Here is a 23,731-nt window from a genome sequence, read left to right on the forward strand (position 1 = left end):
TTAAATGTTTGTGTGCCAGAAGAAACCTTTTTGCGTGTTCATCCATTCTCTCCAACTTCCTATTGAATTGTTGCCATTAGTGTGAAGACTGTGTTTGAGGTTTTGGTAGAACTCAGGAAATCGTGGGTAGGAATCTCTTTCCCAGTACCTGTAGATTATTCTCTGCCACAAGGTAGGACTGTGTTGGCTCTTGAATGTTCCTTATAATTGCTTTCCTTGCAGGGCTGTCAATGTTTGTCTGAAACAGAAATGGAAAAGCCAATTCAATTCTGACTACGGTGGTTAGTGGAGGTCAAGAGCAGCAGTAAAGTCTCTGTTGCTGGGCCCATATGCAGAATATGGGCCCAAGGCTCCAGATGTGAGAGAGTTAAGCAGAATGAGTTTGGTTTGCTCACTACTTCTAGGACGAATAAGAGAACAGGGGCAATTCAGGCAGGAGTTGTCCTGTGGACATGTTTTGGATGGAGTGGCTGCAGTGGAAGGAGTAGCTGAAAGTTGCTGGTATCCAACCCTGCTTTCCTCTGCTAAGAATTGTTTCTAGAGCTGCAGTTAGATACCAGAAGAACCCTGAATTCTGATGAGTCCAAGTGCCTGGAGGTGCACAGTACCAGTGGGGAAAAAAAAAAATACACTAAAAGTCTCATGGTCTGAGAGAAAATGGAGCATATATGCCAACCTTGTTCAGGAAAAGTTTTAGTTTCTAGAGTTTTCCTGCTGCAATTCATGGTTTATAGCAGATAATGTGAAGCTCTGCGGGTGTGTAATGGCAGAAAGGTCGGGTGGTCAATAAAAACACCAGATAAAAGGAACCCTTTGATAATCCATCAGCTCATGATGGGTTCCATTGGCTGTTTCCAGCTTGATCTCGTCTGTTGATGTGGAGAGGAGACTTCTAAAGATTTGGTTGGTGCTGATATCTCTCATGGCTTGAGATCTTCCTCTTCCAGAGCAGTCATTTGAGTAGCCCCTTTTTAAATGCTGCTGTAATTTGAACATAAACTGTATTTCATATCCTCATGAGCATCTAGTTTTTTAGAGTGGTACTTAAGTTAATAGGGAACATCAAGAAAACGTGAAATTAGGGTGTCCTGAAGCTTCAGAAACTGGGCAACCAATAGCAAGATTCAAATACACACTATTTTAGAAACAAATGCACAGCTTATTTATAACTGTCCTGATTTAAGCCCCTACATTTGATTGATTGATTTGTGGTTGGCAATACTGACATTTCTCTTTTGGAAGTGTAAATGTCTTGGTGAGTTCCCTATAGCTGCACATACTAAAAATAAAAACTGAGAAAAAAGGACAAGAATGCATTGTTCATGACAATTGACATTTAAAACCAACAGAGCAAACTTTAAAATTTGCTCAAGATTTTGAATGGTTTAGTCATTTAAAGCAGCAGTTGCTTGAAATCCAGCTGGCTTGGGTTTGGTTTCTCCTCCAGTGCCAGCAAGGAGGGTGCATTTTGAAACTCTATAATAATTTCATTGGTATACATAAACCAGGATATAACACAGCATGATTAATTATGTCAGCCTGCCAGAAGCAGTGGCAGTAAAAGCCAGTATTGGCTTAGTTTTGCAAGGAGAGTAATAAGCAGGAATGTTTAAAGGTCATAGAACATGAGCAGGAATGACTTTTCAATAGCCACTTGTCAGGAGAAAAAAATCAGATACTTTACATACAAAATTGCTGTTTTCCTTAACAAAAAAAAAAAAAAAAAAAGTAATATGTCTCGGAATGTTTTCACCCATTTTACAAAGGGGACAGCACTGGGTGGAGTTTTTACTTTGCTCAGTTATATTTACTCTTGGAAAGAGCAGACAGAAGAAGATAGATAGATATAGATATATGTAGCAACAGCATAATCCAAAATATAGTGAAGTGATATCAGTGGCCTCTGGATCTGATGTTAAAAAGAAAAAAAGAAGATAACAGATCCAAGGCCTTGGTTCCTAACCGAGTTGTGCATTTTGCTTGTGTTCTTGGTGGATGTAGTTGAAAGATTTGCCTATAGATGAGATGTAGATTCAAATATTAAAATTCTGTGTGAAAAAAAGTTGGAGGGAGAATGAATAGGAAATTTTCACTCCTTTTGGTACAAGAGGAGCTAGGCATTTGTTGTTGTCTGCTGTGTGACACTTCAGGCATTTCATGATCTTGTAGTCACCTCATTGGGAGCCTGGGGTTGGATGTAACTTGTAAAGAGCTTCCTGGCCATGGAAATCCTTTTGCTGTGTGATGTTATCTTCTTATAAGCTTCACAGGCAAGCCAGAATTTTATGTTTTCATCAGTGTGTTCTGTCTTCAAGTAGGTATTATAGATCATAGGCCCATCTGTAAACATTTCAGAAGCCAAATTTATATTGCCTGTCTACACGCATTACCTTTGGAGTGCTTTGCAGGCAATAGGGATGTTTATAAAAGTCTAATTATTGATTGCACCCTGTAAATGTTTTTAGATTATGTCAAAATGGGGAACCAATTTCAGTATCTCACATTTACACTTCAACCTTCCATTCTCCTGCGCATTCAGGGCTCCCTAGTAAATCTAATCCCAGACTAGATTTACTAAAAAATCTAATCCTAAGGTAGGCAAACATTTTGCCCACCTTTCCTAAAGAACTACAAATCCACTGGGTTTAGAGTCTCTGGCTTTTTATGTGAGTACACCTTTCCATTTTGGAGTGTCATAAAGCTTTTAAATTAATTAAAATTCAATGAGTAATGTTTTTAAGTACAGTGAAGGAGGCATTTTCAGAAGGGCATCATTATAACTACTGCTGGAAGCTAGGAGTGTTTTATTTAAAAGAAACTTTCTTGCTGGTGCAGCATTCTGGCCTTTCATAATTCTGAAGATGTTGAGCACAGCCTGTTGTCTGGCGAGGGTGGTGATCACATGTGTGCCTGCTCCTTCTGCTGTCATTTTGTCTCTTTGAACAGTTTTCTGTTGAGGAGTTTCTCCCTGTACTGTAACATGCTAGGTTGTTTCCAGTTTAATATTTTAATGGCAGAATCTTTAGAGTTACAAATGCTGTTAATCTTCTTGCTCTTTGTAATTTTTCTGCAGTTTGAAAATACTGCCAGTCCTCTGGAGCAATTTTTAGAGGTTTGTGCTGTGGTGTGACTTTTTCATCATTATTTAAAAAAAAAAAAAAAAAATCTATTTCAGTAGTGATGTTCTGGATAGCTGCCCAAACGAGAAATTTGGGAGAGCTCTGAGCCCTGTATGAGGCAGAGGGGGATGAAGTGGGAAAGTTCAGAACTGCTGCTGTATACACGCTTCTTCCCATCCCTGAATATTGGAGCTGCCTTCCATGGCAATCCCCTGGATAGATATGCCATTATATGGTGTCTTTGGTGTACGCAGGATTTCCCAATTGAACTTTGTCACTTTTCTCCTAATATAAGGTGTTATTCAGTGCTCTAAGTGGGGATGTGTCAGATGAACCATGCCCTCATCACATGTTTGTAAAGGAATTATGTGTGGTTGCAGAAATGGCATGTTTGGGAAAACATTTGCAGCAAGCTACGTTTATTTCCAGTGTGCTGCATGCTAGGCATGTCCCAAAGTTGTTTTTCATTAGTTTTGTATAAGGCACCATACATTATGCAACATGAGTTATTGATTTTGCTTTGTGGGAATTTTTCTCTGTGATCCATCTGGGACACAAACACACAATTACTTACATTTTCTTGTTAGCAGATTTTCAAAAGACTGGGACCACTGTAGCACTTCCTCCAAAGACACCCTTTAGAAAAAAGAGATCATTATTGCAGGATTAGCTGTAACTCAAGGTGTAAAAAAATTAGTTACCTTGTTGAAAATCTGTCCCCTAATTTAAATATGAGCTGTATGAAACTTACATTTTAAAAGGCTTTCCTGTGTCTCCCAGATCTTGTGCTTACTATGCTGAGACAATTATTTTTCTTGTTGTAACAAATGCAGTTCCATTTCAAGGTGCTCCATGTAATTATTCTAGAAATGACATTCACTTATTTAAAATCTGCTTAGGAGAAACACAGGAAAAGTACTGCCTTTCTAGACAGCAACTTCTTTGTAGACAGGAATCATCATAAAGTTTAGGAAATACTGATGTTTCTATTTGGTAGCAAAGTCTTTGGGGCACAAGTTCTTATTGTAATATTTAAAGATCTTTAACTTTTAAGTTGACTTATCATCTGAGAGCTGAATGTAAGTTCCAAGCATAAGGTAAATAATGAAAGGTTGATGCAATCTTGGCTGGAAGAGACTTCTATCTCTTGCCAGCTGTTTACAGTGCAGCGTGACACATTATTACTAATCTACACAGCCCATGGATGTGGCTAAAATCAGATTTTACTTCCATGTTTGCTATTCTTAAGCAATAAGTTCATAAGCTTGTAGGAGTCTCCTGCCTGATTCTGGGAAAGAGCATGGAAGTAGTGAGGTGAGAGACTAAACAATTTAAGGAAAAACAAATGTTTAAGGGCAGTAACTCCATTTAAGTGCGTGTAGCTCCATTTACACCAACTCATTTTTAAGCATCGCAGTTTTAGGACAGCAATGCTGGTAACTTGGAAAAAATGCTCATGCTTATGTTAGTAAAAGAAAGGACAGGGGATGTATTCCAGTGGATGCTTTCCATTTTGCATGAGCCAATTTTGGAGTAAGATCCCCTCTAATTGAGTATTTGTTTTTCATGGCAGCTGTAGTTTTGTCAACATCTACTTAGTATCACTGAGCTTTTAAAAATTTAAATTGAAAACAAAATTGGCTTTAATATGAGTGCTGCATGATGCTTTATAGATTTCTGCAGCCATTACCTGCTCTGTAGCTTTTTAAATTGGTAATGATTTATAATTTATTTATAACTTGATACAGTTCCCTCTTTATCTGAAAAAGTGTGTGGTGTGACTAGGTGATTATTTTCTCAGGCTTCCCTGATCAGTCTGGCATGGTTAAAGAAATACAGAGTAAGAGAAATTCTACCACTGTTGAACTGTGGTGTCAGTAACTCTCTAGTAACTCTTGCCACTAAAAGATTTTTTTTTTTTTCCTTCGTGTGAGTTATTAGCCTTCTCCCTGTAAGAACTCATAAACCGTGTGGTTATGGGGAGTGAGAATCTCTAGTTCTTTGAATGATTTTTTTTTTTTCTCCTTACAAGCTACTTCTGAGTCATATTTGCTGTTCCTGATGCAGATAATTTTTCACCTCTGTCAGCAACAGCACTTGTATAGAACGAGTGACAATCTCATCTGTCTCACTGAACATCATCAAGAGAACCATCTTATTTCCATTTCTGATTATTTGTCTTTGGTATTAATCTGTGAAGCAGAAAGAATCCTGCCTGATCAGGCAGCTGACACAGAGGAAAACCTTTTTACCTTTTTACTTTCCTTTAAAAATCAGGAAAATATGAAGGGCAGTAAGGGAATAGGTTATGATCTGTAGGAATGCCCCTTTAATAGCTGTTGTGCTGATAGTAAATGTCTTGCTACACTGATTTGCAACATGATTGGATTTGCTGACATACATATATTACACTGAAAAAAAAAGAAAAATCCTCCAAAAATAACTAAGGGTTTCTGGCTGAGACTCAAAAATTTAAAGTGCAGTGTCCTGTGGGAGCTATTTTTCACTTATCATACAGCCTCCCCTGTGAGTGGCTCTCCTCCTCCACGGTGCAGAAATCCTCATCCAGCACAGATTTCTGCCCCTGGCTTCACAAAAATGGCACTTTCAGGGGTCATCAGGTGCTCCTCAGAGTTGCTGGGGGGGACATGTCTCAGTAAATCAGTTCTGTGTCTGTTCTGATGCCAGTTGAAGGTGTTTTGGATGGAGGCACTCCCTCACCTCAATGGGACACCTCCCCCAAATTCCTGGCAGTGCTTGGCCCCCACAGAGCCTGGTGGCACCTGAGGACTTTCACGAGCCTCTTAGCCACGTCTCCTATGCACCACTTGAATATTCAGCATTTGCCAACAGCCTGAATTCTTTTAAAAGATGGACCCAAAATATCTGGCATTCTAATTCCTCCCTGGCCCAAACCTGGACTTAATCCAGGGGTGAGTTTGGGGCTATGTCTGTGTAACGTTGAAGGAGTTCCCAGTGGGATGTGTCAGCGTACGTCCATGAGATGTTGAGGAAGGGGCTGCAGGAAGGTGTTTGGCTGGGGCAGCTGTGAAGGTGTTGCCCTCTTTTGCGTGATCTGAAGCTTACAATGAAAACTTCCACTGTGAATTTTGAGGGGTTTGTTTCTCCTACTCATCTGCACGGACCACAGAACATAAGATTCTTATCCTTACTTACTTAGAACTGATCCCATTTTCTTCTGCTCTGAATATCTTGCAAAGCCAACAAGTATTTAGACTCATTCTCCTAAACTTGGAAAATATGTGAGTTTTGAATCTGCTGTGCTGAGCTCTGGCTTTCTTAAATAAAAACTTGCAATTTATACATATAGCAGTGCAATCAATTGTAACAGTATTCTTATTTTGTACATCTGATCTTTATCTGTGAGTCATTTCTGAAGCATTTGACAAAAATATATTGTGTAACATATGAGAACTTGGGAAAAAAAAAATATTACCAGGCAGTGCAGTGGATGTCTCTCAGGGAAGAATAGAAATGTTAATAATTTTCCCTCTTTGTGTCTCCGATTATGAAAGGAGATTGAAGATTGAGCCTGACCCAAAGCAGAATGAAACTAGAAGTCTTTTTTTCCCCTGAAAGCTCAGGATTATTGTAATAAGTTAGTTGAGACTCTATTATTTTAATGCTGTAAAAGCTAATTCTTTATAATCACAACTCATTTTATACAGTTTTTATAGACCTTGTGCGCAACTTAAATTGGTTAATAGATTTCTTGCCAATTACTCTATTGGTTAGTAAAAGGTATTCTACTTGTCCATCAAGTCTCTCTATTTCTGGATTGTTTACATATTTTCTTTACTAATTCTCATAGAACAAATCCCTTGTTATTACAGGTGTATTTGTTTTTCAACCAAGGAGTAAGTTGCTATGCTAATGTGTTTTCATACTGAGATTGTTTTCACATAGGAACTTATAAATTACTTAGAAGAAGTAACAGTCTAACTTTGGTAATTTAGCAGAACAGGCCTGATTTCATAAGGCCTTTCTTTTATAATTCTTCATGACACAGGGTGACCAGGATCAGAGCTTGATGTAAACTGGACAATGCTTATTGGGTTGTTTGGTGTCTGAGATTAACATTGATATTTGTCCAGCATGTATCTCAAAGTCAATAAAAGTCATATAAAACTTGCCTTTATACAGCTATGATATCCATAAGAGAGGGTGTTGTTTATTAGAATGAGGCAGTTAAAAATGTTTGTCTAAAAAAGACAAAATTTAAAAAATCTCTTGTGTCACGGGATATGTATAGTCCTTCTCCTCTGCCTTTCAAGCAATGCCAAATGCTGAGTTTACATTGGACTGTAAGTTTGTATAGACCTGCCTGAAATTAAAATAGCCTTATTTATTTAAACTTGGAGTTTCTTTCAGATTTGGGGTTGACTGGCACATATTATTCCTGTGACCAATTTTTTCTTTCCAACTGAAGCACGCAGTAAAACACAGGACGAGGTTCCATCTCCCAGCTTTCTGAAGCTGTGAAATGTTTCCTTTGCCCTCAATGTTGTTTGCCTTGTTTCCCTGAGGTCTATATTCAATTCTATATTGTATGAGGGTCTTACCCAGGGCGTTTCCTGCAGGATATTGCAACTTCATAACTTTGCCTAACTGCTACACTGCAACTCCTGCTCACGTTTCCTGCAGCCCTGTGGGACTACCAGTGGCCACTGCCTGTTGCCTGCTTCAGAATTCTCTCAACTGTGTTCTCTGCTAGGTCTCTGTGACTTTTGAATCGTTCCACTAGAATTAAGTCATCTCACCCTCTGCCTAAAAGTAACCTTTTAAAACTACACCCTATTCCACATTTAAGATGAAATTATGCATTGAATTCTGGCATATGGTTATTATTTATCACTTTATTTTAGGCTATGTTGCCCAATGTCCTCTATTTTGTTTTCATGTTGCGATCGTTAATCTTCTATCCACTGAAATGTAAATGAAATGCAGCCTTTGTGGCTTTTTTGAAACTGGGAGAAATTAATGTATGTTTCTTACTAAACAGAGTTGTTCAAGAAATAGTAGATGAAGCAATATTAAGTAGTCTAGTTCAGCTACTTCCATCTGAATTCAAAGTGTCAATTATTAATTTTTTGTTCAGGTGATGGCTGCAAGAAGTCGCTTTTGTGTAAGGAAATGTTACTGTTCTGAGGAGGCATTTTAATCTGAGTTAGAAGATTTAAACTTGTTGAACACACATTTTCCAAGCGTACACATCCAGGTTTTTTTGGCTCTCATTTATAAGTCAGATGAATTTCTTAATAGAACAAGGAACAGAGCGTGATTTTATCTTTATCAGTGCTGATTTGGAACATCTTTCCACTGAGGCATAGTGTATGTTTCGTTAGTCTGACATTGTGTGTTTCTGCTGACAATGGTCTTAATCCTAAAACGAGACAGGAGAAGTATAAAAGCTACACCACACCCTGGAGCAGGGTGTTGGTTTTGGATTGTCTGACCTCCACAGGAGCAGCCTGTTACCTGTCACAGTGTCCTATTAGTGTCCTGTCATCTGGTGGAAATGGTGAATTGCATCTTATCTACTCCTTACAGCTTTGCAGTGTTCAGATGGCTCGGATCGTGGAACTTTTCTCACCCAGTATTTAGGAAGTCTTTTCTCTTTGCTTGTTCTAAGATATTATTGCAACAAGGCCACAAATTCTTTAATGTGTAGGAGCCATGGGCTCCCTGCAGGACTGGTAATCAAACAGAAAGCCACATGGCTACAGCTCTTTCGCAGAAGGAATTGCCTGGCTGACAATAGATTAATCTAAGTGCTGGAGTTATGCATGTTTGGAAAATATATCAGCAATACTGATCTGTAAACTACTGTTTAACTGGTTTTATATTTTATCTTGGAGAAATATCAGGAAAACTGATTTGGTACATCAAAGAACATGATCTATTTACTTTTCAAATTACAACATGCATTTTGATTTTTCAGCACCCTTATTCTGTGCCAATGAATCTGTAAACTACCAAATGTCAGCTTTTAGTGCACAGCATAACTTTCAGCAGAGAACAACTTCTTATGTAAAGTTCCGATTGCCCATGTAATATTATTCATATTATTTTGCACTGACTATTATACAAAATATTCACATATATAGGGCTAAAGCCATGGCCAACAAGGCACAGAGTGACCCTGTTGGGAGGGAAAGGTTGGTCATGTCCCTTCTCCCTCTTACAGCCCAGCTCTGTGCTGTGATATTTCTTTCAATCTTATCTCTCTGCTCTAACTCAGAAACATTTCTAACGTGAATGCCTTTGCAATGATGAGACCATTATGTGCCAAGAGAAGAAACAGGTGTTTCCCCACCTACGCTACATTTCCCTGATGATATTTCAGAGTGCAAAATCTCATACTTACAGAAACTTTTTTTGGGTTGTTTCCCTTGATTAAGAAGCTTCATTTAGTAGTTGCTTTGCCAAGGTAGCTTTCCAAATTTCTTGACCTGCTTTTTTTGTTCTGTTATTCTCTCTTAGTGTGGATGGTCTTAGTACCCACAGCCCGTGCCTATGCTGCTCATACTAGTGCCTGACTCCTCTTTTATACATATCATGGGCAAACAGTGGCCGTGGTTTCCATCAGAAGAAGCTCCTTTGGGCTCTGATGCTCCCCTGACAGAGCCTGTTTGCACTGAAATTATCTTGACATCTCCATTGGTCAGTTGTAATGACATGAAGCTGTACTTTACTTCATTGAAATATTGCATGTATTGTCCAAGTCCTGTGACCAATGTTTTCCATCCCTTTATCAAAGTTCTATGAAATCTGAAGTCCATGTTGAAAGGAGACAAAAAAGCACTGAAACCAGCTCTCTTTTCACAGGCAGCATTATGAAGCACTTTGGAGTGCTCTGGGAGAACCTTTTTCTGCTCTGACCCATCAGTGTCGGGCTTTTGTGTGCTCCTACAAGGCCAGCCTGCTACTGCAGAGTGTCTGAGGGATGTTAAAATGTTTTAAACTTGTGTGAGGTCCTCTGTCATTTTTCTTATAGCTGTTGCCCAGGTTATAGCTTCATTTTCAGTTGAGACTCATCTGCGTTTCACTCGTTCTTCTCTAGCCAAGTGATTGAAGGGAGTGCAACAGCACCAAAGTTGCTGCTTGTCATTGGAAGGCTGACAAGACTGACTGACAAGATTTGTAGTGATGCTGGGGCTTTGACAGTAAGCATTGGTTCAGCTGCTTGCTGCAAATTAATTACAGCAGGGGATCTTTCTGGAGGGCTTTCTGTCCTTCCTGGGGTGGTTGTGACTCTCTGGGAATTTGCTGTGGCCAACAAGGCACAGAGTGACCCTGTTAGGAGGGAAAGGTTGGTCATGTCCCTGCTCCCTCTTACAGCCCAGCTCTGTGCTGTGATATTTCTTTCAATCTTATCTCTCTGCTCTGACTCATCTTCTTTTCCTCCTACAGAACCTCCCAGGCAGAGCATGAACTGTGTAGTATTGGAACTTAAATTAAGGTTTGAGCCTCCAACAATGCAGTACACTTATTTATTTTATTGCAGCTCACCCTGCTGGTACACAGGCTTTGTGTATGAGATGTGCATCCCTTTTCCTACAGCTCTGGTCCTGCTGGGGAAGAAATGGGTGTCGTTTGCTCACCTCCAGCAGAACCTGGTGTCAGAGTAAGGCAGCATCACATGAGACCTTGGCCTGTGCTTAGGGAAGGGCAAATATTGCTGTGATCTATTCCCTATTGATTGCTATTTCATTACGTCTCACTCGGTATTCGTTGTAACTTTACACAGGATTTTTGGAGTAGTTTGTTCCATTTCTCTAATGGGAATGGGCAGGAGCAAATTAACTTGAGTGGGTTGTTCAAATAATAACAACAGTGACATGTTTCAAGTTTGTCCCATGCCTCCTCATACTTCTAATGCTTCACATACAGGTAATTACCTACCAAAACATCTCAGCTGTTTTGTACCTGACATGATAAAATATATCTATTAAGAATCTCATTTGTAGAACTCTTTAAATTTAAAATAAGAAAAAAAAAAAAAAAAAAAAAGGCACCTTAATAATAAGTGTGACTCTGGAAAAGTTACAGAATAAAAATCCCAATTATGTTGATAATCTCTAGTGATTTGTACCAGAATTTAATTCTTTGATCTACATATATTTGGAAAAATTTTATATGTCCTTATGCATGTTCTTTTCCAAAAGCCTAAATATATCTTATTTTTTAACTCTAAACTTTGTTTGTATTAAAGGAAAACTCATCTAAAATCTTATTATTAAAATGAATGATAATGAACTATTTAGGCACTGTTTTATTTCTATCAGCTGATGTTCAGGGGCCACATATAAGATCATATCTTTGTAAAAAATTGTGCAGTGACTGAGAATCAGTAACCAATGACTTTGTGTTCAGACTTTTTCTTTTCTGCATTACTGGCATTAAAAAGTGCTGTTATATTGCTTAAAATTGAAGTAAACTCATTCTGGGGTTTTCTCCCTAAGTTTGTTCTTATTATTAAACTGAAGAAAATACTTTGGCAGACTTCTCGTGCCTTGTACAATGGGAGGTATTTAGGTGCAGGATTTGTTGCTAATTCCATGTTTTGTTTTATCCTTGACCACGCTCTAAAGTAAAATTTTAAACTTAATGGGTTGCAAAAGCTATTTCACAGTGTGTTTCTCTGTGTCAGCTCTTTCCACTACCATCACTCACAGCTTGATACCCAGAAAGTTACCCATCCACTTCCCTTTCTAGAATGTTTAGAAGTAAAAATATTTAAAGTCCATATGAGTGGATAGTTTAGTTGTTAACCAGGTGTGCTGCTATGCTGTAAAATTACTCGGTTTAACCTCAATCCCACCCTTCCTCGTATTGCATACAAACTCCACTAGATGTCACCTGGTGTCACGCTGGAGGAGAATGTTTGCCGTGTCCATCAGCTCAGCCTGGCCCTGGGAGGGTGGCTGCAGGTCCAGGCTCTGGGTGGGGACGCTGCAGTGCCACCTTTACAAATGGTCCCCTCTAGGCTGAAAGACTCCTGGTGAGACTCTGAGACCTACTAGTAACTTCTGATGGGGTCTTTTCCCGTTGGGAAAATTCCTTGTGCTTCCAGGTGTAGGGCACAGAACAGCCCTGGGATGATGTGCTAAGCAGGAATCAATTCCTGCTTGGTTTATTTAGTGGTTGAGCTGGAGGTGCTTTCCAGAAAGAAAATAAGGGAAATGGAGAAGTATCAAAGCTGAGAAAGTGTCTGTATCATATCAGAGCTGCTGAATTTATCAGTTGCCAGACCTGTTCTTTTTCTAGGGATTAACCCTCAACTGCCAGTGTAGACAATGTATGTTGACCGTGTTGATTGCAACCATTTTTTCTTATCACTGAGAATAATTCTCCCAGAGGAGTTCTTGTTCAGTCTTCCATTTCCTCTCCTGCACTCCATCCCCTAGCATCACCTTTCTTATTTTTTGTGTTCTCTTCAGGTCCCCCCCCAATATTAATTATTTCTGTTGTGCCCAACAAACATCTTGCCCACCCACATCTCTCCCACAGTAGTGAGTGTGGAAGTACTGTCTGCCTTGTTCTGTGTTGCACCCATTTCTTCCATCTACCCATGTGCCGCCCTGCCTGCACATTGCTCCCCGTCCCTCTGCAATGCTCCTACACCCTGGCATTTGGGAATGTGGGAACACTGCTTCCTGGGGCTTGCCTGGTGCTTGTGTTCCTGACACAGTGTCCTACGAGGGTGTGTTAAGCAGGAGCACTGAGAGTGTGCCTGGAGATCCAGGCCCAAACACAGGGAAAGCAATAAAATATTAGGAGGCCTTTGTTAACCTTGAGGAGAGCACAAAGTGGTCCTGCTACTCAACCTCTTTGCTGCTTGAGTGGGTTTAGTACAGAAATAAAGGATCAATGTTCTTGCTTCTCACTTAGTTCAGCCATAGGTGTTTCCAGAGAAGGGTCCTGTTTATGTAATTACATCTTACTTGGTGGTTTTGACAAATTCTGTTGGGAACTTTCTTGCTACATATTTGAAAATAACCTCATAAAAGGTTAGGTTCTCTGTGCAACAATGTTCTGCTCACAGGGATGCAGGAACAGCTTCGTTCTTTATAGTAGCTCAAAACAACCAATAAGCTGTCTGCAGATATAGAGATGATGAAATGGTTTTTGTTTCTGGGTAGAAGTTGACATTGCCTGCTAATAGTTACTGCCTGAGGAATTTGAATAATCTCTATATTCATGGCTTTAGATTTTATCAATAAGGCTGGAAAAATCTTATATTGACCCATTTCTGTAAACTCTATTAACCATTGTCCTGCTGAATGAGAACAGACTGGAGTCTGTATAGCACTTTTGGAAACCTGACCTCAGTTGTACTCTGTGACCTTTCTGTTCCTTCTTTATTCCTAAAAAAACTGTGATATCATTGTGTGAGCCTGATGTTCTGTGGAGTTCTCTCAGCAGGAGAGGAAATCATGCCTTGAGATGCTTGGACTAGTTTTTACAGGAACTTCCACCCTACCCCTTCAGTCAGGCTTCCCAGACAGATGCTGTGGTTTGAATACAAAGCACTGTGTGTCCTGGGCTCTTGCGGGACTCTGAATACACACTTCCACCAAAACTCAGCACCCCTGCAGGTGTGTCCTCCTTTGGAAGATGTCAGCTCTTCATCTCATCATACGTCAGTGTCAAATTATTGACTATAGTGTGGGCCAAGTCAGAATGTTGACTGTGTTAGTCCAGGCCTCCCCTTCCTTTCCTCCAGATGTTTGTTCCAGCACTTGGAGAGTTCCTGGCTGGACTTTGGGCTGTGTTTGAACACCCAGAGTGTGTCCACAGTTTCCTCAGACTAGAGTACATAACAAGCATATTCCCAAACTCATGGCTGGTCAAATTCAGTTCAATGCTGAGTCTCTTCTCTGTATCTAAAGCTGCCTTCTTGACCTTCATGGTTGACAAACCATTTACCACAGTAAATACATTACACACTTTGTCCATAGGTAGTACAGAAATCATGGGTAACTAAAGCGGCTCTCTCTCCCCCTCCTCGGCGCCCATGCTCCATTTTAGCCTCAGCTAGCTTGAGAGAGAGAGCCCATGCCAGAAGGAATCTTCCTTCACAGGGCCTAAAAGCTACCCAGAGGCAAACCATGGTTCTTTAGAGAGGACATGCATCCGTCGATGGCAAAAGGGAAGAGTCTGCTCTTTGTCTGGGAGGGATCACGGCTTTATTCAGGGGTCCTGCTCCTGCAGAGTCCGGAGCTCAGTCCGTCCCTGTCCCGGTGCAAGAGAGGCAATCCCAGGGCTTTTTCCCCTGGGGACAGGCCTAGAGGCAGGGACAAGCCACTACCCAGTCAAGGACAAGGTGGGAGTGGAACAGAGTTGGGTTACATTCCAGTGTGGGAGGATGGGCGGGGTGGGGCAGGGACAAACCACGTGATACATTATCCAAGGGAACAGGGGATACAGAAGAAAACCCAATATAAAAATAAAATACAATTTAAACCCAATTAATGCACTACAACAAGTGACTGAGTTATTAGTGTTATGCAGAGTGTTTATCTTGTTTCAGTTTTAAAGTTAGCCCTCTAATAGCAGAAACCTTCTGGTCACAGTGACTTAAACAAAAGCCCAAAACCCTTGTGACTCCAGTGATGTCGAGTTTGTAGGCAGCTGTTGGTGCCACTTCAGTATTTTGGCTGTGTCTCAGCCTTTGAAGAGAAGCATTGCCAATCTAGTCTCTGAACACAAGACTAGAGTGGTTCTGAAAGGTTTACATTTCTTCATTTCATGCTCTAATCAAACTATCTTTAATTTTAGTAGTGAAAGGGACCATGTGACAGCAGGTCACCGAACTAGTTTAGGTTAGTGCTTTAAGGCTATGTGGTACTTGAAGAAATCAAATGGAAGTGCTGGGTAGAATGTAAATGTTGATCGTCTTTGGGGTCTTTCAAGAGGGTAATTTTTGGGGATGTTTTGAGAAATGAGGGGAAATGTGTTTATTTCCAAAATAGGCCCATTGGTTCTTGATTGATGTAAATTCCCTTCTAGTGAGTAAAAGGTTTGAGGATTTATCTACCCAAATAAAGCCAGGGGATAACCTTAAGTCCCCTCTGACTTTGTTCCTGAGCATCCAAGACAAGTTTTAATCATCCAATGAATATTAAGCAAGAACTTGTTTTTCAATTTCCGCCTCTGCTTAATGACTGAAGATTTAATTTCCAAAAGCTTTATCTGTAGAGATTACACAGTGATATGACCAAAGCATGTCTATGAATGGAAGATGAGAGCATCTAATTTTTCCATGTTCTACTATCTATTTTTTCTTTTCAAACTCATTTCACAACCATAAAGAAGGTGACATGTGAAAAGCCTGCTGCTTCAGAGTGTGGGCAGGTATGGGTGGTAATGAGGATTCTGTGGTGGTAAATTTGAACTGTTCATCACTATCCTAGCTTTAATTTCCTTCCTGTTTCACTGTTCATAATAATACAGTGTTTCCATGGGTGGCCAGTTCAATATATGGGAGAGATTTGTACTATGCTATGCCATTTTTTAATTTAGGATAATATTAAAATTATCTGTTTTGGGTAATTATGTTTTTCAAATTGGAGAGGTCAAAGCTAGTCTTCCAAATACACAATCAGGGTCTGCTGGACTCTTGAGTCCTTCCATAAAGAAAACTGCAACAGAGAGAAGTTAATTCACTGCAAAAGTATACCTAAAGATGGGTCAGTGATTGATGTTTCCACTGGAACATTAACAAACAATGAAAATGCTTTTTTCAGGAGTAAGGTAGAATACTTAAAGACAAATCTGAATCACTACTGTCAAATCTTAAAGCTTTTCCATGCTCTGCATCCTGTTTTCCTGCTGTGCTATGTAGCTGATGGCCAACCTCATTCAACCATTTCACTTAGAGACAGTGAATGGAACGGCAAATTTCCATTCTCTCACCTTTTCCAAAGAGGGAAAGTGAAATCTAGTTTTATAAAAAGGCCCAACCCACAGCTGTGAAACCAATGTGTGATGTTGGGGTGTTTCCTGAACGTGAGTGGATGGAGATGAGTGCACCCACCTTGTACGTGAACCAAGGGTGACAGAAAGCTCTGAGTCCTTTGGTCCTTGTGTTCTGAGTCATCCAGATCCCTCAGACCTCGTTAAAGCAACCACTTTGGATAGGCTTGCTATAGCAACAGACATATAATCCTGGGCTTCCAGCATCCCAGAGCCAGGCCTGAATTTCTGCTTTGCTCTTATTTGCTTGGTGAAATGTGGTCATGTTGTCAGGGGTGCTTGAGTGGGCTGGAATATCTCTGGAGTTAACAATCTGGGCAATTGACCTTTGCTGTTGATATCAGGTTTGTATTGTAAATAAGGTGAGAGACTTGAAATTAGCCAAGGTTCTTGGGTTGTGAAGAGTGAAATAGTCTCTCTTTGAAGAAGAAAAATACCTTTCTGCTCTCTCACTCTACCAAATTATGAAGTAGGGATAGATGCTTGTGGAAGAAAGTCAAAAGTCTGTTCTCCCCACCTCAGAAATCTTGGTCTATCCTAACTGTGTAATACAAGTTGGTGAAATGGCTATGAGAGTCTTCTCTGCTAGCAAAAAGCCATTCAAAGAGAAATAAAAATCCTAACTCTCCATGCTAAGAAATATGATTTTAGTCAGAAATTTCATGTGGGTGTTTGTCTAAATCATAGCAAAATTGTGAAACCACAGGGGGAGCAAAGAAAGATTCGGGCCACAATAGTTTAAGGAATTTACAGGAAAAAGAATAGTGTTACTTGAATGCAGTGTCTGTTTAGAGGGTAGCTGGTATTTCAGAGTTCTCTTTTATTTTCTATGAGCTTGAAGTTCTGCAAACAGAGACTCTTAGTCCACATAAACTGTATCAGAGGAAAATGGTGATGCACCTTGTGTGGGAGGCACTGTTGTTCTTCCTACTTCACCGCAAGTAGATTTATTCCTAGTGATCCTGGAAAATTAATTCATGTAGGAATGCCAGCTGGAGACTGGTTTATGTTATTCCAGGAGCATTCAGGTTTTGAAGTCAGACTCTCTCAGGAACACATAACTTAAAAATAATACTGCAAGACCATGGTCTTTTCTTCTGCATTTATTAGCCTTGAAGGGAAGGTGTAATTTGCAATGGCTTTCAGCTACTACAGAAGGTGATAGTGGATGTTGGCACTTTTCTACGTTCCTTCCAGCTGTTTTGCTTCTGACACAGATTTTGGTTCTCCCCTGGAAGTCCCAAAATCCCCAAAACGTGGCAATAAGAATGTGGTCTGTTCTCACCAAGAGGTGGTGTCTGTGAATTTATAGCTTTTCCCTTTGGTACAGAACAGAGAGGGGCTCACAAAGCTCGTGTTATTCTGGAAAAATGGAAAATTTGCAAGGATGAGGTAAAATCTTGTATTGCCGCCCGTGTGATACCAGTGTCTTATGATGGGAACTCATAAAACCAAGGCATTCTCTGACTTATTTTTATTATAAGCGCTAATGTCACAAGAGCTCAAAAGTGAGTTTCAGGAGTGCTCTTGATCTTAGTTATATATTTCAAGCATAATCACAATTTTTCTTTTTTGGGGGTTGTGAGCATGCGTCTGTGTAAGTCAGTATCACCTGCTCATCTGGTAACTCAGATTATGGTTGTGCAAAATGGGCAGAAAGAGAGAAGCGGTGGAGGTATAATTAGTATTTGAATATGGAAATGAGAAGTAGTATCACAGTGAGACTGAAAGGAATTGTGTGTTTCAATATTTCAGTAACTACAATGCAAAAATCACTTCAAATAAGATGTTAAACCATTATAAAACTTTATTTTTATCTGCATTTTAATGAAGAGCTACTTATTATTTTTCAATAAATTAAACAACAAAGATGCTACATACCAACCTGTTGAATACAAATGTAATAAAAATACAGCTTATATAATACTTATATAATTTAAACAGTATATATTTTAAGACATGTCAATTTAGAATATATTTATATAGCACAACAACACTGCGGAGCTCACACTCACGCTTATTAACACTTCATAGATTTTTAAAAGAGCTGTCCGTCTTGTCTTGACATTTTCTTGTTATGCCCAAAACCATCAGTCATCCTAGCTTTTATTCTGAACTTGATAATCTTTTCCCAAAGCTCAGCTTGCGAGTCCTGCGCTTCCCAACCATTAGCAGTTCTTTGGGATGTGAGACGCAGTTCAGCGTTTGTAGCGCAGGTCAAACATCGGTTTCCATATCCTGCCTTGACTCCATCGCGTGTGGGAGGAGGGGATTTTCTCCCTGCGCTGCTCTCACCCTTATGACAGCCTCACCAGCTTTCATCCTGCATCCTGTTGGCTGTGGAGCTGTTTGCATCTCCCTCATACTCCCCTCCCAAGACAGAGATTTTCCTTGGCAAGATCCAACCACCACAGAGGATCTCTACACAGGACATTTGACAGAGTCTACTTGGTTCTTCACACCTCAGACACTTTATTTTGAAGTGTTGGTTTGCAGCTGGTTCAAAAGGTTCAGGTAGCATTTGGATTTTAGAAATCTGGGATATGAATCCCTTTCCATTAGGATGTACACTGATTTCTGGGCTTCATCAAAACTTGTGCGAGTTGGGTCTTGAGCCTTTTTGGCTGTTGCTTCCCTCATCTGATAGTCAATATTGATCTGGAATTTAAAAAAAAAAAAAAAAAAAGCCATTAAAAACTTACCTTTAAATGTAGTCTCTTTCTATATACCTTTGTCAATACATGCATTTGTAGCCTAAGAACTCTATGATAGTTCACTACCAGAACTATAAATTGTGAGAAATCAAATACCTGTGTCCCAGTTAGGCAAAAAAATGTTGTTCACTATAGAAATGTAGTTTGTTCTGGAGTCAGAATAATACAGCTAGACTTTGAGGAACAGCCTCCAGTTACTAAGAGAAATCCTGTGTTGAATGTCTCCAGTTTAAATACGAGCAGAACTTTAACTTTTTCAGGAGGCCGACATGTTTTAAAAGACAAGAAATTTTCTGTGGTGCTTCCCCTTGCAAACACAAAGGAACTCCAAACACCATCAGCAATTCCAGCTGGGCTGGCTCATTGAAGAGCGTCATGTGCTGAGCTGCTGAGGGCTTTGCTGAGCTTGCTGGGGGCTGTCCCAGTACTGGCCTGCTCCCTGTGACTCTGTGAGATCTGATAAAGTCACACTGCAGGCAGCTGTGATGCAAGAAGGGACCTAAAAGCATGCCTGTGTCTTCTTATGCCACTGAGTGAGTGTGTGAGCACCTCAGTGGAGTCACACTCGTCCCCTCTAACTCTGCACAGGCTAGCTTTTATACATACCTGCTTAATGGCATCTGACTGAACAAATTCTTCGTAAATCTTCTCTGCTTTGCCATGTAAGTGATCAGACTTGGTCTTCTTGTAATCCTCACAAGCCAGCCAGAACTCGATGTTTTCCTCACTGAACTCTGACTTCAGGAACTCCCAAAAGACACCCTGACCACCTAAAGCCAACACAAATAAACCATCTTTTACTGTGTGATACTTGTGACCAGGGAGGAGAAAAAAATATAGCAGAAGTTGTATTGAAATCTGATGTAAAATCTTGCCAAGATACACTGTTCTTCCCTTCTTCAACATACTACAGATATTCTAATATTAAGGCTGATGGGAGTCTTCCTAGTTATGTTCAGTGGTTTTGGATGTGGCCTCTGGGTCCTGATCCTATAACAATGGATTCTAGTCCTTCCTAAATGGATTGTCTTAGAACAGAAGTGGGATGGAAATTCCAGATTAAACTGATGCACTACCCAAGGATCAAAGACTGATTAAAATGAGCTATTTAGGGGTTAATTGCTATACTGAAAATGGAAAAAGAGCTCAAAACCCAACTTGGAAACAAGACTGTAGCAGTGTACATGCTACACTAGAGCTGTAAAAAGCTGAAGTGTAGCTGCCCATTGTCAGACAGTATTTATACAATGCTACAGCTTTGCCTATTCGGTGAGATTAGATAAAACAGATAAAACTCCTCATAGTAAGAACTGAGCTGCAGTGAAGCAACAGACTTACTTTGGCTGGCCAAGAGCTTTTCCAAAGACTGTGACCACTGAATAACTTCCTCTGCAGAAAGCCTAAGGTGACAGGAAAAAGAAAAGGCTTTAGACAAGAAACCTGAGATTTTTTGTATGTCTGAAGGAGACAAATTTTATAATTTGTTATTCTATTCCAGGAATTCATGCCAGGTACTTTACCAAATGTATGGCTTTGTCATAATCTGAGATCCTGGAGACAGCCCACATTGAGAACAATAATCAGAGATTTAAAAAAAAAAAAAATCTATGATGCTATTTTGAATTCTGTTCCCAGGAAAATAGCCTTTTACTGTACCTGTGATAAAATTATTTTGTACCTGTACTTCTGTTTCCGTATTTTTGCAATAAAGATGGTAACACCCCTACTCCTCATTTAAGTGAGAAGTATTTTTTCTTGTAAACTTTAGAGAACAGTTACAATGTCCCTCTGATAAAAATGGATTTAACTGTCTTCTCCTTCATTATTTAATGCAAACATATCAAATCGCTAATTAAAAATCCTTAACTCCATGAGTAGTTTCTAATTACTAGTGTTCACCTCTCTTGCATTTTGGAAGTTATAGATCTTTTTACAATATTTGTTCTAGAAGCAGTTTAGAAATGAATTATTGTACTATACAGTAATCTGTGATTGTATTTTATAATTTGGTGTGTTTCTGTACTTACACGACATTTCTGGAGTCAGAAGTCTTGATCCCAGATTCAATATGTGGCACCATGCACGTCAAATAACTTTTGAGATCTGCACCACTGAAAAAATAAACAGACATTTTTTTAATCCATTAGAATTGCAGTTGAACTTAACTTCTATTTAAATTTTCTTCAAACTTTCAAACAGAGACAGCTGTTTGAAAGTTTGAAGACAAACTTTTCAAAATACAAATTTTTCAGACACATCCTATGACTGAAGTCTGGGAACTTACATATCCAAGTAATTTTTCTAAAAAAGACTAAGACTCCCACTGTATCCAAATTCTATTTCTGATTACTTAAAGTAATCAATTAATTATTAAGCTATAGCACAAGCTTTTTTTAATGATGTTGCAGTCCTGGGCTTTTGAGCAGGTTTTGTTCATTTAGCCTGAACCACAGAACTAGTTCCTTACCTCCAAGATCAGTAGCATTTTCACTTCTAATGCATTAAATTTTATACTAAATTGTATATACTTACAAGGCCTTCTGCTTCTTTTTATGGATTTTGCCTTCTGCAAGCTTGCAAATTCTTTTTCCATTTAATTCAGTCACGTTATTGTGGGAGAAAAAGAATCCTGGCATTTTCCTTGGCTTTAACATAAGGCGCCCTTGGCCACGGTGATCCTCCAGCCCCAACTGACAGCTCCCAGCCTCTGCTGCTGCCTTTTATTGACGCAGGCAGCCCCGGAGCTGCTGTGAGCAGAGCTGTTTATCATGTATCTCCATCACAAACTCTGGAAGTTCCCCTTTCAGTGCTCAGTGACGTGAGTCCTTCTTGAGAAAGAAAACAGACAGCGGTGTCTCGTGGTTAAACCAGATGAGGCTGAATTTCTTTGGGGTTGTTATGTGTCACTGTGTATGTCTGTTACACCAAAAAAAAAAAACCACCCAAAAAAAAACCACCCCACCTCTGGAACTTTGAATTCTTGTCCCTTTCTGATAGGTACTTGCAAGTCAGAAGTGTTTTTTGATTTGATCAATAGAGCTGAAAATACTGCAGTTTTTTCTTGACAAAATTCACTTGTTGCATGCCTGTGCAATTTCATACTTTTGTGTCAGGAGAAGACAAGGAAAAGGTACTTTAAGACACTCCAGTAATAAAGTTCCATATGCAACAACCTACTTGCAAGGCCCCTGTTAGTCTTCAAATTAGAACAACATCTTAGGAAGTTTTGTTTAGACTTTGTGTGAAAATATTTAGAAGTGGTTTTCTCAGGAAGGGGTTTTGAAGCAGCAAGAACTCTTCTAATTAGATTTAATTTTTGCAGGTCGGTTTGTTTGGAAGCACAACGCCATATTTCAGGAATACCTCCCTAATTTTGAGTGAGCTGGTATGTATATAAATATTAATTAGGTTAGAGCTGTTGTTGTAAACACAGCGTGAACGTTACAAGCTGTTTGAGGGAGGTGTGAGTTTTTTCTGCATACTCGAGTTCCACGGCAAAAAAAGCAGCCACCGATATAAAGCAAGACAAAGAAGTGTAACTCAGGATGGTGATTTAGATATCGAAATACTTCACCTGGCCCCTGAGCATCCTAATTTATGCTCGTTTCCTTGGGTTCCTTTTTTTTTTTTTCTGTGATGTTTCAAAGCTGGTATGTTTGGGGTTTGTTTTACTAAATAACGTGTGCAAACTTGATCGCTTATAAATAGCTTGGGAATGATGCGTGCGAATACCACACGCGGGGCTGCGTGTGATGGTGCTAACTGCTGACACACGGCCAGCTCCCTCGGGAGCCGTGGTGCCGAAGGGTGGGAGCCTCAGAGGCGGCTGCAGACGGCCGTGCGAGGACGGAGCGTCAGCGCCGGGGCGGCTTTAACCGCAGCACGCTGCCGCTCCCATGAGCGCCGGCAGTGACACAAGCGTGTCTGCAGGAAATATTTATCTCCGCGCTATCAGGTGGACGCTGCCCTTTGTGCAGAGGTATTTACTGACTGCTCTCATCCCCCCCCCAGAACGGGGCGCAAAAGGAAGGAAGAGATGTTATCGGGGCCGGGTTTGTTTTCGTATCTGACACGCCGGGTTTTGACGTTCGCCCCCCCTCAGCGTCTCGTTGCGTTCCCTCCGCTGGGCGCTGTCCTCGGTGGGAGGTTCCATTGCTGGGAAGGTGAGAGAGATCCAAGCCCTTCTCAGGGGAGGGAAACGGCAGGGTCAAAAAACAACAGAGAAAAATAATTTCCCATCTCGTCTCCCAGAACTCTGTAGCCCCAGGCTCAAAGTGGGGCGAGGTCTTGTACTCCTAGCAGCTGGCAATTGCAAGTAATCCACCAGTGAAGTTCTGTGAATGTGAGGGACGGTGTTGAAGAATAGGATGGTTTCCTTTTTTTGGACCTGTTATCAATGGGCTGTTGACGGTTCATTTACAAGACGAGGAATGCCTTTTCCCCGTTTAAAATGAAATTACTGTCTTTAACTTTGGGATTTGTTAAACGTATCAACGCACCTAACAGGTATTGAGTCAGAAAGGAATGCTACTGAGTCTCATTGTACTTTACCTTCTCGCAACAAATATTCCCTTGAGTAAAGGAAAAATTAGCATCCTTGTCATTTACATCTGGGTAATGCTGCTGTCCCACAGCATTTGAATTGTTTTCCAAGCTGCACAATATTTGAATTGTTTTCCAGGGTCACACAATACTTTCTGGATACTTTATGTGGTGGAGATCAGTGGTGATTCATTCTTTCTCTGCAAGCCTTCTCATCTTTAAGGTTTTACTTGTTGAGCTCAGTGCAAGTTTCCCAGTCTCAGCAACGGGAAAAATTGTGTGTGAGACTTGGGTATGTGTACATTTCAAGTGAGAGGGAAAAGAGGAACTGTAAGATTCATAGGGCTGGCAAGA

General features: G+C 40.1%; 2 protein-coding genes across 2 annotated transcripts; both read right to left on the reverse strand.

Annotated features, from left to right (window-relative positions):
• Positions 1 to 18,374, reverse strand: RGS13 (regulator of G protein signaling 13). Its single transcript, XM_040073132.2, is given in 6 exon segments — positions 1 to 169; positions 171 to 238; positions 2,174 to 2,340; positions 3,694 to 3,755; positions 6,297 to 6,370; positions 18,345 to 18,374. Coding segments are annotated over 6 exon segments (570 nt in total).
• On the reverse strand, positions 17,910 to 21,524 carry RGS1 (regulator of G protein signaling 1). Its single transcript, XM_040073287.2, has 5 exons — positions 21,368 to 21,524; positions 20,863 to 20,946; positions 20,174 to 20,235; positions 19,442 to 19,605; positions 17,910 to 18,779 (listed from the first exon to the last, which is right to left on the reverse strand). The coding sequence occupies exons 1-5, from the start codon at positions 21,487 to 21,489 to the stop codon at positions 18,594 to 18,596; spliced, it is 618 nt and encodes a 205-aa protein (XP_039929221.1). The 5' UTR covers positions 21,490 to 21,524; the 3' UTR covers positions 17,910 to 18,593.
• Between the last annotated feature and the right edge of the window lie 2,207 nt (positions 21,525 to 23,731).

This window comes from Hirundo rustica, chromosome 9, assembly GCF_015227805.2.
Source record: "Hirundo rustica isolate bHirRus1 chromosome 9, bHirRus1.pri.v3, whole genome shotgun sequence".
NCBI lineage: Eukaryota > Metazoa > Chordata > Aves > Passeriformes > Hirundinidae > Hirundo > Hirundo rustica.

What these genes read in the sequence shown, in the direction of transcription:
- RGS1 (XM_040073287.2), bottom strand. Translation starts at nt 21,489, where the DNA reads ATGTTAAAGCCAAGGAAAATGCCAGGATTCTTTTTCTCCCACAATAAC. An exon ending in AAAGCTCTTGGCCAGCCAAA is followed by an intron (nt 19,606 to 20,173) that starts GTAAGTCTGTTG and finishes TGTTGGCTTTAG; the next exon opens with GTGGTCAGGGTGTCTTTTGG. An exon ending in AGTCAGATGCCATTAAGCAG is followed by an intron (nt 18,780 to 19,441) that starts GTATGTATAAAA and finishes TTTAAATTCCAG; the next exon opens with ATCAATATTGACTATCAGAT.